This window comes from Rhodotorula paludigena, assembly GCF_050403205.1.
Source record: "Rhodotorula paludigena JCM10292 DNA, Rt_paludigena_JCM10292v1_ctg21, whole genome shotgun sequence".
Lineage (NCBI taxonomy): Eukaryota > Fungi > Basidiomycota > Microbotryomycetes > Sporidiobolales > Sporidiobolaceae > Rhodotorula > Rhodotorula paludigena.
In genome coordinates, this window is record NW_027481437.1 from 121,895 (window position 1) to 134,908 (window position 13,014).

General features: G+C 63.9%; 4 protein-coding genes across 4 annotated transcripts; 3 read left to right on the forward strand and 1 right to left on the reverse strand.

Moving 5' to 3' along the window:
* Nucleotides 1-356: 356 nt before the first annotated feature.
* BUD6 (formin-mediated actin nucleation enhancer) lies at nt 357-3,965 on the forward strand (the record flags this gene model as incomplete). The annotated part of the gene is made up of 5 exons (XM_076649107.1): nt 357-431; nt 543-627; nt 689-809; nt 870-2,599; nt 2,668-3,965. The coding sequence occupies 5 exons, from the start codon at nt 357-359 to the stop codon at nt 3,963-3,965; spliced, it is 3,309 nt and encodes a 1,102-aa protein (XP_076505331.1).
* A 77-nt stretch (nt 3,966-4,042) lies between these two features.
* Nucleotides 4,043-6,074, reverse strand: JCM10292_003559 (uncharacterized protein; the record flags this gene model as incomplete). Its single annotated transcript, XM_076649108.1, has 13 exons — nt 4,043-4,304; nt 4,358-4,586; nt 4,646-4,737; nt 4,797-4,825; nt 4,890-4,906; nt 4,973-5,021; nt 5,088-5,324; nt 5,408-5,454; nt 5,514-5,572; nt 5,640-5,666; nt 5,724-5,763; nt 5,820-5,900; nt 5,975-6,074. 13 exons carry the CDS (start codon nt 6,072-6,074, stop codon nt 4,043-4,045), a joined length of 1,269 nt encoding a protein of 422 aa, XP_076505332.1.
* A 559-nt stretch (nt 6,075-6,633) lies between these two features.
* Nucleotides 6,634-8,804, forward strand: JCM10292_003560 (uncharacterized protein; the record flags this gene model as incomplete). The annotated part of the gene is made up of 8 exons (XM_076649109.1): nt 6,634-6,754; nt 6,819-6,944; nt 7,011-7,107; nt 7,175-7,330; nt 7,429-7,604; nt 7,709-7,866; nt 7,924-8,246; nt 8,333-8,804. The coding sequence occupies 8 exons, from the start codon at nt 6,634-6,636 to the stop codon at nt 8,802-8,804; spliced, it is 1,629 nt and encodes a 542-aa protein (XP_076505333.1).
* A 396-nt stretch (nt 8,805-9,200) lies between these two features.
* On the forward strand, nt 9,201-12,863 carry JCM10292_003561 (uncharacterized protein; the record flags this gene model as incomplete). Its single annotated transcript, XM_076649110.1, has 6 exons — nt 9,201-9,656; nt 9,720-9,847; nt 9,904-10,056; nt 10,118-12,044; nt 12,104-12,323; nt 12,379-12,863. The coding sequence occupies 6 exons, from the start codon at nt 9,201-9,203 to the stop codon at nt 12,861-12,863; spliced, it is 3,369 nt and encodes a 1,122-aa protein (XP_076505334.1).
* Between the last annotated feature and the right edge of the window lie 151 nt (nt 12,864-13,014).

Sequence of the window (13,014 nt, forward strand, 5' to 3'; positions counted from 1 at the left end):
GTGTAGCTGTCGAATGCGCCTCCCTCGGCAGTGCGGTTCCCGGTGGACCGTGGGAGCGTGTCTTTACTAGCCAGTCAAGCGCTTCGAGACTCTGTCGCAGCGTTTCGGCTCGAGCGAGTGCGAGCGGGAAGAGCGAGAAGAGTAACTCAGATGGTTCGCCGCCGACAGCACGCTCCCACTCTCGCCGAGGACGGAGTGAACCGCCCGGCAGAGTCACCGGCAATACTACCGAGCTACAGAGGCAGGCCAGGTGCTCCGGCTCTCCTCGCACATCTCCCTCGCTTCCTGTCTCCTCTTGCGTGTTTGCGTACCGTCAGCGCACCCGCCTTCGCTTGAACAGGGACAGCACACGCACGATGGCGTCCTCGACGGGCTCAGAACGTGCAGCGTCGCCAGCCGCAACCTATTCGACCCGCCCGGCGAGCTCGAGGGTGCGTCCGCTCATCCGCTAGCCCCCACTTCGCGCCGTCTCGCCGCTCGCGCGACCCAGCCCGGCTGATGGTATGGTGCTGGAACACTGACACTTTTACAACATACTGCAGTCTGGCACGAGCGGCCCAGGCTCGTCCAGCAACCTCGAGTCGACCATCACCCGCCTCCTCGTCGCGACAAAGCAGCTCCTCGAGGGTCCGTCTCTCGTCGTGCGAATTTGTTTGTCAGCACCTGCTCACCCCATCGCCTCTGACAGGACTTGCCAAATGGTCGCGGGGCGAGACGAGCGAGGCGACCATCTCCGAGATCTACGTCAAGCTGGGCAACGACTTCAACGTCGCTTGCGCTGCGTTTGCTCGAGAAGGCATCAGTATGAAGTGCGCTGCTTCCTTGAACCTAGTTCAGCAAGCATGCTGACATGGGCATCGACCGTGCAGCGAGCTCATGTCGATCCCTTCCGAGCTGCGCGTATGCCTCGAGAGCTGTCTCTCCGAGGTCCCGACGCCCGCAACGCTCGAACGCCACCTCCCCAAAGTCCGCCAAATCATCATCGGCCTCCTTCACGGCCTGCGCGAGAAGCAGCGCCTGTACCGCGAAGGGTTGGCGGCGCGACGGGCACGGAATAGCGCAGGAGGCGCATCGCACCCGCCGGCCGCGGCGCCAGGTGGGTCGGGCGGCCCGCCCCTGACGCCCAATAGCGCCGGACGTTCGAGGGAGGACCTGCGCCGCTTTGTCACGCAGACGCAGGCGGGTGTGGCGGGGCAGGAGGACCCGTCGTCGAGGCGGTACAGCAGCGAAGCGGGGCAGCAGCGCCGGAGCGCGAGCGACTCGGGCTCGACTGGGACAGATCAGCGCTTGTCTGCTGCCCTGAGCTCGCGCGGCTCCGGTCCGCCCAGTCGCAGCGGGTCGATGCGCGAGACGAACCGCTCGTCGCGCTCGACGTTCGAGGGGTACGATGCGTTTGCGCCGCCCGCTGGCCCGGGCGCGCCGCCGCACTTCCCGCGCACCAATTCGACTACGTCGATCGAGTCTGTGCGATCTGCCACGAGCGCCAGTGGTGCCTCGTCGACGCGAGCGAATGCCGAGCGCCGCATGGTCTCGCCGCCTCCGCCTTCCCGACAGTACGACACTATCCCCGCCGTTCCCCGTACGCCAACGCTCGACAGCACATTGCCGCTTCCGCCTTCCAGCTCGCAGCCGACCCCTACGACTGTGATCCGCCCACCGTCTGTTGCATCCAACGCCTCGTCATTCGAAGATCCCTACGTGCAGCAGGCGCAAGCTGCGTCCCTCGAGGCGCTCAAAGCCTCCGACAACCTCTCTCGTCGAGCGAGCAAACGCTACTCGGCCTACGCGATTCAGAAGATGACGAGCCCGACTCCCGGGTCGACGAGCCCCTCGGCAAGCGCGATGCGCAGCCCGAACGGGAGCAGCAGCAGCAACGTAGGTGGGCGCGGAGACCTCCCGCGCAGCCGTTCGGGCGATCTCTTGCGCGCAAGCTCCGGCTCGTCGGCAGGGCGAGAACTCGCAGGCGCGGACCTGCCGCGCAGATCGAAGAGCGAGTACAGCCGCCAGGGGCACGGGCGGTCCTCGAGTCGCACGGCGGGCGCGCCGCCCATGCCGGCTATCCCGCGGTCGTACTCGTCGCAAGGCGACCTGCGCGCGCCGGGGCATGCGTCGCCCATTCTCGAAGAGGAGGAGGCCTCACCCGCGCCTTCGCCGAGCGGAGCAGGAGGCACCATGAGCCCGCCTCCGAGCTTTCCGCCACCGCCTGTCCCCGGCGCAGTCTCGCGGTCTGCATCGTCATCTACCCTGCAGCCGGCGCCGCAGCAGCTCCCGCCGCGCTCGCCTTCTCCCGCCCTCCCGCCTCTACCGACGGAAGTTGCCCCGCCCAGCTCGACGCCAACCTCGCCGCCGCCGCCGTCCGAGCCCGAATACCCCTACTCAGTCTTCCTCCAGATCGGCCGCGACGTCAAGAAGGCGCGGCTCGGCGGCCCGCCGGACATCCAGAGCTTGCGGCAGCTCTTCGTTGAGCGCTTTGGATACAACCCCGGCTTGGGCAACTGGCCTGATGTGTACCTGCGGGACACGGATGCGGGCGTGCACTACGAGCTGGAGGACATGGCTGAGATCAGGCCTAGCAGCGTGCTCAGCTTGAACGTCGACAGTGCGTATCGTCCATCACGGCAGTCGAGCGTGCGAGACCCGCCTACTGATGCACAAAGCCCCTCGCAGCCGTCGAGCAAGTCAAGCAACACATTGACCAAGGTCTCGACTCTCTCGCTTCCGACATCAAGGAGCTCCGCGCGACCGTGACCGCCATGCGGCGCCTCTCGATCTCGGCCGCCTCGCTCAACAACCTCGGCCATCCGCTCCTCTCGCCCGCCCAGCCGCCTCACGTCCCAGATGGCGCCGCCGTCTCGCCGACATTGGGCCAGCCGCGTCTGAGTCCGAGCGAGAAGCAGTACCAGCAGGCGGCGCAGAAGGTGCTCGCGATGCGCAAGCTGCATTCGACGCCCAACCTCGCCGAAGCAGGCGCGCCGACCGCGCCCGCTTCCGCCACGGAAGGTGCGCCTGCATCGACCGGCAACGAGTCGACCGCTGCCGTCACTGGACCGCCTGCGCCGTCGAGCGCTACGAGCAGCGAGCCGTTCTCGCCGACCATGGCCGTCGGGCCCATCGTCGACACGCTCAAGTCGCAGCACGGCGAGGTGCAGAACCTGCGGCGCGAGATCGGCATCCTGCGGCAGGTCTACGCCGACTTTACACAGCAGACCAAGGAGATGTTCGGGTCTGTGCGGGTCCAGACGAGCCACGTGCAGCACCTCGCCCGCAGCAAGTTGTCGACGGACCGCGCGTTCGTCGAGGCCGGCACGCAGCGCCTCGACTCGGAGAGCACCAACCTCGTCGTACAGGTCGACGAGCTGCAGGACACAATCGAGACGCTCCGGACCGACACGGTGCGCGGGATCAAGCCGCGCCCGCAGCAGCTGAGCGAGGTGGCCGCTGCGCTGCGCAAAGCGATGGACGCGCGGACCAAGCTCGCCCAGTGGCTTAAGGACGCCAAGCCGACGTGGAGTCAGATGTGGAGCGTCGAGTTGAGCAAGATTCTCGCCGAGCAGAAGGCCGTCGAAGAGCAGGGGACGCTTCTCGTCGAGCTCGAGGAGGACCTCGACGACGTCGACAGCGTGCTCAAGAATATCCAGGCCGTCGCCAAGCAGCTCAAGGGTCCTGGCGCAGGGCGGCTGCGCGATTTCGGCGGCGGAGGCGGCGACGACGCCAAGGATGGCCTGTCGACAGCCCTCCTCGAGATCAAGGCGCTCAGGCCGGATCCGAGCAGGCGGCTCGAGGCGATCGCGCGCGCCGAGAGGCAGCGCGAGCTCGAGCTGGCGAACCGCACCGACGAGTTTGCTGAAGAGCTCGGGGACTTTGTCGGCAAGGGCAAGCTGAAGAAGAGCGGCGGGATTGAGGAGACGGAGCGGCTCAGGCAGATGCGGAGCGAGGCAACTCTTCGCTCTATGTTCCAGAGCTAGAGCTACATGCAACACATACGGCAGTCGCGCTGATACAACAAGGCATTTGCGAGAGTCTACGGCGAGAAGCGATCCGTTTAAGCCTTGAACTTCCACTTCTCCCGCAGCCGCCCGCCTGACATGAGGAGCAATACCGGCACCGGCACTGCCGGCAAGCTGACACATGCGAGCAGAGTCGCGCCCTTGCCGTAGGAGAGGTTGAGAAACAGGTTGGGCGCAAAGATGGGGAGAACGGCGCCCGTGATGGAGCGCATGAAGGTTGCGGCGGCCATTGCTGCAGCCGAGTATGGTGCGTAGGCGTCCACTATGAACGCTTGGATCGAGTTGAAGGCCGCCATCCTGCACATCGGGGAGGTTCAGTCTACGCTCGGGAAAGAAAGCTGGTTACGCACAAGCCGTAGCCGAAGACTGCGGTGCCGATGAGCGGCACAATCCAGTGAACCTGCGCCTCTGCCGTCCAGCCCCACAACAACAAGCCGGCGGGAAAGATGACCATGCCGAGCTGCGTGACGATCAGGCGGTACTCTGGCTGGCCGTCGTTGCGGTGGCGAATCGACATGTATCGGTAGATTCGGTCTTGGTACATTGCGGCGGTGAGGGCGGAAGCGAAAAATCCGACGCCTGCAAGCAGTGCTGTCAGTTTGTGGCCAACAGGCTTGGTCATGGCGAAGGAAACCCACCGAGGCCAAGGTAGCACAGTCCGACAGTCTCGGCAGGCCAGTTGTAGCTGTAGATACCGGTAGGCGGGTCGTGACGACCAAAGAGAAGCGGACTAGTCTCACAGAAAGGTCAGTCGAGGTAGTCAACCTGAACAACACGAGAGATACGCACAGCGAGACGAGGAAGACGTATATAATTCCCTGCGAGGAGCAAGCGTCAGTCGGCGCACATCCGATTGTCTTCTGAGAGTGGATGGTCGCATACGTAGATGTAAGCATAGTCTGCGGAAAGGGGCAGAGGCGGGATTAGTCTGGCTTCGGCGGAGTGCAATTGAGGATGCGCCGCACAGGTCGCGAAAAGGGCGCAAACAGGGTTGAGCAGCATTCGAGGCGGACGCTGGATGTACAGCAAAGCGTCAGCAAACCGTCGTGAGGTCTTAACGTGAAAGGTTCTTTCACTCACGGTGAACGTGCGAACAAAGACTTCTTTCGCATAGCCCGTCGACGGTTCGCTTGCACCGCCCAGTTCAGCCCGAAACTTACGCTCGAGCACCGACGAATAAGTCTCTTCCATGCAGAGGACAATGGCAAGCGTGTTGAGGCCGATGAGTATCGTCATGACACGGAAGGGCCAGCGCCAGTCGAGAAGGACGAGGTAGTTGCCGACAAGCGAGCCGATCACCGGGCCAAGCATGGGTCCCTGTATCGTTGCAACACACCGAATGATGGGGAATCAATGGATTGCTGCGCTGCACGCGAGAGACACGGCTGAAATCGCCGTACAATGGCATACACGGCAATGGGCCGTCCGCGTTCTTGCGGGACAAACACTGCTGCATTTCTTCAGTATCGTTGGAGTGAGTCTGCGCCTGGGAAGAAGCTGACGCACAGTCGCTGATTGTTGCGACCCCCAGTCCGGGTCCAGAGCTGCCGAAGAACCCGAAAAAGCTTGGTTACAGCAAGCCACCAGAAATTGTCAGCCTCAGTTAGCACCGTGAACTGCCTGAGGGCGTACAAGCGTAGCACAATGAGTCCAGGCAGGCTGTGTAAGCGCAGGTGCTCAGTGGTAGTCGCCCTACAGTCTGAAGTGCCGCCATACCTGTCTGCAAAGCAGCAACCAAGGTTGATGGCGGTGAAGCCTACAAGCCGGGATGTCAGTAAGTGCTGGAGTCGAGAGACAGTGTCACAGACAGACCGATCATGCTGAGAACGTAGGAGCGATGTCGCCCGTACAATTCGCTGATTGGGGCAAATACAAAGGGACCGGCACCGAGACCTGTTCTTCATGTTGGTGAGCCGCCTGCCGGACTTCACCTTGCCCGAAAGCTAGAAGGGAAGAATTAGACGAACCGGCGACGTAAAGCGACGTCGTCAGAGTCACCAGCTCTCGTGAAGCGTTGTACTCGTCTTCGAGATACGCTGTTGCTGGAACGAACACCGACGAGCACATGGTGCTACCAATAAGCAGGCTCAGCAGTGCGGGCTGAGTTGACGGCGCGGAAGTCGGCAAACCTGAGGAAACCCGTGCAAGCGATAGTCAAGGCGATACACCACTTCTTGCCGCTAGCCCAGTTCAACGGATGCCTCGGACTCTCTCTCCAGCTTGGAACGGGTCCCTTGCTTGTCGCGACGGGGGGGAGTTGCCCGTCACAAGGTGGTTTCGCAGATGCGACCGGCTCAGCAGCGTCGTCGGGCGGTTCAGTCTGCATGGTCGCTGGCTGATCTGCAGCCATAGGAGCACGGAGGGCAGTTCAAGCCAGCAAAGGAGTCGAAAGCAAGCAGCGGCGAGGGTCGGAGCCTGGCGAAAGTGCGGCTCCGCATCGAGCCGAACAAGCGAGCCACTGCGCTATTTCTGCGCAGCGCCCAGATTGGTCCTTAGCCACGGCACAGGACGCACAAGCCGCGCAGGGGTGCGCTGCAAGCGATCAGTGTTGGAAGCTTACCTCCGAGGACTCCGCAACTTCATCACTTTCGCCCGTTCCAGTAGTGCCGCTCGTGCAACACCGCCGATGGCGGGCTCGGCGACGCAGACAGCTCGAAGAGTGCCTGCACGAGTAGCCTCGCAGCTAGCCCGCGCCCGCTCTCTCAACCCTCGCCTCAATGCCTTCACTCACCTCTACTCGGACGAGGGTGCGCTTCACAGCTTCCTTCACGTTTTGCGCGCAGTCAGGCTGACTGTAGGATGAGCTCGCAGATCTTGCTACTCAAGTAGAGCAGGCACCGCTGGACGGGAGCTTGAGTGGGACCACCGTTGCCGTCAAGGACATGTTCGCAACAGCCGACGCTGCACCGATGACATGTGCTTCTCGTATGCTGCAGGGTGAGCCTCCGATTGTGTGGTCGGTGCCGTGCCTGCCTACTGACACGCATAGCTGTTTTCTCGCAGACTACCGCAGCCCGCTGGAAGCGACGGCGGTCAAGCGCTTGCGAGAAGCGGGCGCGCTCTTGATCGGCAAGACAAACATGGACGAATTTGGCATGGGGTGCGCCTTGAGGGACAAGAGCTGTGCAGGCCCCCCGCAATGCGCTGATCTGCGGTCTGCTGTGCAGATCCGCCAACGTTCACTCTCGCTTCGGGCCGACGATCAACCCAGCAGGACCGTCAGGTGTCGAGGCAGTACTTGACTCTCCCGAGAGTGAGCAGCGGGTAGCGGGAGGGAGCTCGGGAGGAAGTGCAGCCGCGGTTGCAAGCGGTTCGTGCGATGTGTGCGTCTTATGTCTTGCAGCTCGACCGCGGGCCGGCTGCCCTCTCGCACACGACCACCATATCCTCGTTACTGATGGACTCATACATGCGACTGTAGTGCGCTTGCCTCGGACACCGGCGGCTCGACGCGCTTGCCTGCCTCGTACTGTGGAGTGTACGGGCTCAAGCCTTCGTACGGGCTCATTTCGCGCTATGGCCTCGTCGCCTATGCCAGCAGTTTGGACACGGTCGGCGTCATGTCTCGCGATGTGGGCAAGCTGGCAGGCGCATTCGGTGCGTTTGCCGTGCCTTCCTTTCTTCACGTTGAAGCGATCTAATCGCGCCTGCCGTCTTTCCCGCTCTTTGAACATTTCGTCGCTTCATCACCACGCTCGCAGACGTCCTGTGCGCGTACGACCCGAAGGACCCGACTTCAACACCAGACTTCGCACGAGAACGAGCGCAAGTTGTGCACAACTCGACGCTCGAACGCCTCGATCAGAGCGGCCAGCAAACGGCCAAGCCCCTTGAAGGTGTGCGGATAGGCGTCCCTGCAGTGCGCTTGCATCCGACTTCTCTGTCCCGCTGCTATGGCTGACAGCAGACTGCGCAGGATCTCTTTCCCGCCTCTCTCCTCTCTTCCGCCACGCTCCTCGATCCGATGCGCAGCTTTCTCCGTACCCTGACTTCTCTCGGCGCCTCTCTCACTTCGGTTCGCATCCCTTCCGCCCCGCTCGGGCTCTCCGCCTACTACGTGCTCGCGTCCGCCGAGGCGAGCTCGAATCTCGCACGGTATGACGGCGTGCAGTATGGCTACCGCGCCGAGGAGCGAAATGACGGGGAGAAGGAAATCCTGTATGCGAGGACGAGGAGCGAGGGGTTCGGGACGGAGGTCAAGAAGCGTCTGCTGCTCGGGACCTTCGCGCTCAGTGCCGAGTGAGACGCCTCTTTGGCTGCGTTCTCGGTATTTTTGAGCCTCGCGTGTACCGTGTTGCTGACGCTGTACCCGTGCGACTCCACAGAGCTTTCGACAACTACTACCTCCAGGCGCAGGGGGTCCGCCGTCTCATCCAGCTCGAACTCGACGACCTCTTCCGCTCGGCCAATCCGCTCGCGCCGCACAAGGCACAGTCAGCGTTGACGGAACACACTGACGGCGTCGACTTCCTCCTCCACCCTTCAGCCATGTCGACCGCGCCGCTCCTCTCCTCCTACCTTCGTCCTTCCAGCGAGTCGCCCGCTGCCGAGACCGCTCCCGCGCCCTCGAATACTTCCGCACCGGACACGCCGTCCTCGTCTTCGCGCTCGGCCTACGTGCAGGACCTCCTCTCGCTCCCCGCGTCGCTCGCTGGCCTTCCAGCACTCTCAATTCCTGCCGGACGCGCGGACGACTGGCCCGTCGGCGTCACGCTCGTTGGGCAGTGGGGCGCGGACAGTGCTGTACTGCACGTGGCGAGGACGCTTGAGCGCGTGCGGGAGGAGAGGGGAGTGTGAGACGGGATACACGAAGGCGAGGAGGAGAAACAGCATCGCAACTCGCATCACCTTCAAGGTCCGAAGATCTACCATACACCGTGAGAGGACTGGCAGGGTGTGCAGACTGCTCAGAACCGCTGCGAGCTGGTGTGAGCGCAGCCTTGCGTTCGCCGAGGTCGCCGAGAGTGGTCGCGTTCCGTGTTTGTCCCTCGATCACTCTGCTCTGCCCGCTCGTCGCGCTTCAGAGGCGCTCTCTGTTCAGCTGCGAGTCCTGCGCTGCGCCTCGCCGCGTCTGCACGCTCCTCGCACGTGCCGGCAGTCGACCCCGCGCCTCCTCCCGCTCGTCATCTCTCCGGGCGCTCGCTCTCCTCACACAGGAACCGGAAGCAGGGCGTAGCGCCATAGGCACCCATCATGGGCCTCTTGTCAACGCCGAATCATCAGGCGCTCATCCGCGACTGCTACCCGCCCCACTCGTCTTCGTCGTCGCAGGGTCCGCTCCCGCAGCCCGTCTCGAACGCGCTCTCCAAGCTCACGTTCTACGCCGTCAATCGCCCCGCCAAGATCCCCAAGGTCGTCGCCGCCCTCGTTGAGCGCGCGACAAAGGCCCGCGCCGGGTCGAGCACCCACAAGAGCCGGCAGGACCTCGCCGTCACGGTCGAGATCCTGCGCGCACTCGTCGTCGAATGCGGCGAGAGTGGCAAGGATGGCGCCGGCGAGCTGATCAAGGGCGCGATCGCCGAGGATGCGCTCCGGGTCGCCGAGATGGCGCTGGGTGGGGAAGGTGCCAAGGACGGGCTGGTCGCGACAACGGCGCAGATCAAGCGCGAGAAGCGGGATCCAGAGATGGAGGCACGCGGTGCAAGCCTGGTGCATCTCGACACGGGGAAAGAGGACCACGGCTTGCTCGCTGACAAGTTGACCTTGGCGCAGTTTCTCGCCTTCGCAACTTTCCTCACCCCGCCCTTTGTCGGCGTGGCAGACGGAGTCGGGCGACACTACCTCCGCTGCTTGTCGCTGCTCTCGGGGCTCGCACAACTGCAGGAACCTGGTCAAGTACCGTGCGTTGTAGCGTCTCACTTCTCTGGAAGCTTCGAAATGACTTCTCCCTGCGCAGGTCCCGCTACGTCGCCCTCAAAGCGCTTGACGGAGCGGCGAGATCGGAGTTTCTGCTCGCGACGGGCAGCGATTTCGACGCGCAGGCTGGTGAACTTGTGCCGGCACTTCTGCATAACTGCATCGCCACCGACCTTTCAGAGCTTCGCAAAGAGTGCGTCGTAGCACCGTGCCGAGGACCCTAGTTTACGAATTCACCCAATGTGCCCGTGCAGGCTCTCCTCTGCGTTATCCTCGGATGACGCCCTCTCCCCACTGTCACCTACCCTCTCGTCCCGCAAAGCCTCCGCGATCACCGTGCCTGACGACTCGAAGGAGACGTCACGGACGCCCTCCATCGCCCTCACCACCCTCCTCCTCCTTTCGCGGCTCACGACCATCCCGCAAGTTCTCGGCCTCCAAGGCGCCTTCTCCTCCTTCCTCAGCCAGAACTCTTCCGGCCTATTCTGGCGCGCTTCCTCGCAACCCGTCGTTCTCTTCTTCGTGCGCGCCTTCCTCGCCGCGGCTCCTCCACAACATCGGGCGCCGATGATCAGCTGGTGGAGCGACCGCGTTGGCGAGATCTTCGAGCGCGACACGCAGCACCGAAGCGTCACGCTACTCTACCTCCTCAAGCACTTGCTCGACCCGTCGCCACAAGAAGAGGCCGACGGCACGCGCGTCGCAGTCGAGGGCGTCAGCGCAGGCGGCATACTCAATACGCTCGCCGAGCTGCTCATTCGCCGCGCTACGACTCCGTCCTCTTCGCCGAGCGTGTCGAGACCGTCCTCCTCCCACCACCTCGCCCTCGCCTCGCCGTCTGCGGCCGATGCCAGCTTGACAAGCGAGAGCACCGACTCAGACCCGCTCCTCCGCCCCATCCTATCGACCCTCGGGGCGCTCGCGCGATCCTCCGCCTTGCGCGGGTACCCAACGCAGCTCGAAGACCTCGTATCGGACCTGGTTGACCTCCTGCGCTCGCTCAAGCACGAGGAAGGCCGCGCGCAGCGTCTCGTCAGCGGGATGAGCGCCGCAGAGAAGAGCCGCGCGAAGGTGCGCCTCGTCAAAGCCCTCGGGACGCTCTTGCACGAAGCCCCGGGGTCGGTCAGAGCGCAGCTTGCGAGCCGGGTCGAGTCGGCTGCGAACGGGGATTTGCGAGACGAGCCAGCAGACGGCATGCGGCGAGACGAGGAGACGCTTTTGCCGCCTCGATCGTCGCTGGGCGAGGAGGCGGACAGTGCGTCGACGATCAAGGCATCTCCTGCGGCCGCTCTCAGCGGCACAGGTAAGCTCGTGCTGGGCAAACCGGTCAACGGCGAGCGGGACCTCTTCTCGCCCGAGGCGGTGGACGAGACCGTGCGGGCGAAGAAGGCGTTTGCAGCATCACAACTGCTCGACCCGTCAGCGGACGGAGAGCAACCCGTCGTTCGCGTCTCGACACCTGGCGGCGCGACCGCCTCGCCCTCTCCCGACTCGCAATTGCGCAGTCCGGCGCCTTCCCGCCAACCCGTCTCCCCTCGCGCTTTCTCGCGCTCTCTCTTCCTTCTCACCGAGCCTGACGCCTATCTCCGCCTCGAATACGCCGGCGTCGTTGCGCTGTACTTGTCTAAGGAGATTCCGCTTGTACAATCGACCGGCAGCGGCGCGGACCAGCTCTCGTCGTTCTACCGCCAGCTGCACGGCTCGATGTTCGGTCTTGCAGTAGGCGAGCTGGCTTCCTCTGCCTCTCCCTCGGCGCGCTCGCCCGGGGCAGAATCGACGAGCGACGACACGACGTCGCACGCGCTGCATCGCACTCGCAGCCTGCGCAGCCAGAAGAGTCGTCGCTCTTTCCTCGACGAGCCGGAATCGCCTTCGCCTACTACCTCCGCCGCGCCTTCGCCCGCCGACTATGCCGCGCTGGTTGCCCTCGTCGAAGCCGTGCAAGCGCGCCCGGCGCCGCCCGCAGCGATGCTCGAAGGTGTTCCGGCGCTGCTGGCACTCGATGCCAAGGCTGCACCGCGCTGGGAGGTCGGGCTGGCAGGTGCCGGCGATCTCGGCGCGACGCGTGACGGTGGAGCGGACCCGGCCAGGGCGCAGGCGTGCAGGGAGGTCGCGGTGAGGGGACTGCTTGCGGTCGCCAAGGCGTGGTCGCTGCGCGAGCTGGCTGAGCTGATGCAGGAGGTGCGCAAATTTCGTAGTTCTGCTTCTATACTGTGCTTGCTGACGCTCGAGTCCAACAGGCATTGAAGGCGCTTTCGCCTTCCGTCCTTCCCGCCGAGGCGACGCCACTGTCGCAGTTTGCCGTTAGCACGACTGCAGCTCCGTCCGCACTCAATGCTTCGCTCATCGTCGACATTCTCGCTTCGGACGCCGCGTTGCAAAAAGCTACCCAGCTCGACCGGACGAGCCTCTCGTCTCTCCTTTCGCAGGCCTGGTCGTACGAAACCGTCAAGGCTGAAGGTGCGAGGAGTCCGGCTTTTGTAATTGTGCGGGGATTGACCATCCGTCTCCACAGCCGCATCGTCTCGCTCGCCGTACCTTTCGGGCGCACTTCCGTCCCGATCGCTCTTCAACCTCTCGCCATCGCGCGGCGGCAGTACCCTGCGCCTCTCTTCCGCCCCCGGCTCGCCGCCGTCTTTCCACCTCGGCAGCCAAGCGCTGCACGGCACGAGCAACGGCGGTGGCGGCTCCCTCTCTCCCTCAGTCCGCTCGCGCTTTCGCTCCGGAACGACCATTACTGCAGGCAGCAGCTCTTTCGCGATCAGCGCGCTGCAGACGCCTTCGCTTGCCGACTTGCAGGCCGGCTTCGTTTCGGGTGGTCACGCTAGCGCAAGGTCGAGCGCTGCAGCGAGCGTAGCGAGCAGCGCCGGGACGGCCGGAGGGCAGGGGAGGCGGCGTACGAGCCGCGCGACGCCTGAGAGCGTGCTTGAGCGGATCGGGCGCAGGGCAAAGGGTAGCGCGGGGGGAGTGAAGGCAGTGCTGGCCCCTGCTCAGGTGTGAGAAGGGGAAGGTCTGTTGAGTACAATCTGTTACATCTGTGCACCGGGGTGGTAAATCGGAATTGTGGGTCATCTACAAAGACGCATCGCTTTGTTGTTGAGGACCCATAACCCGCCTGGACGCTACGGTTGTGCTCCACGAGGCTTTGCGT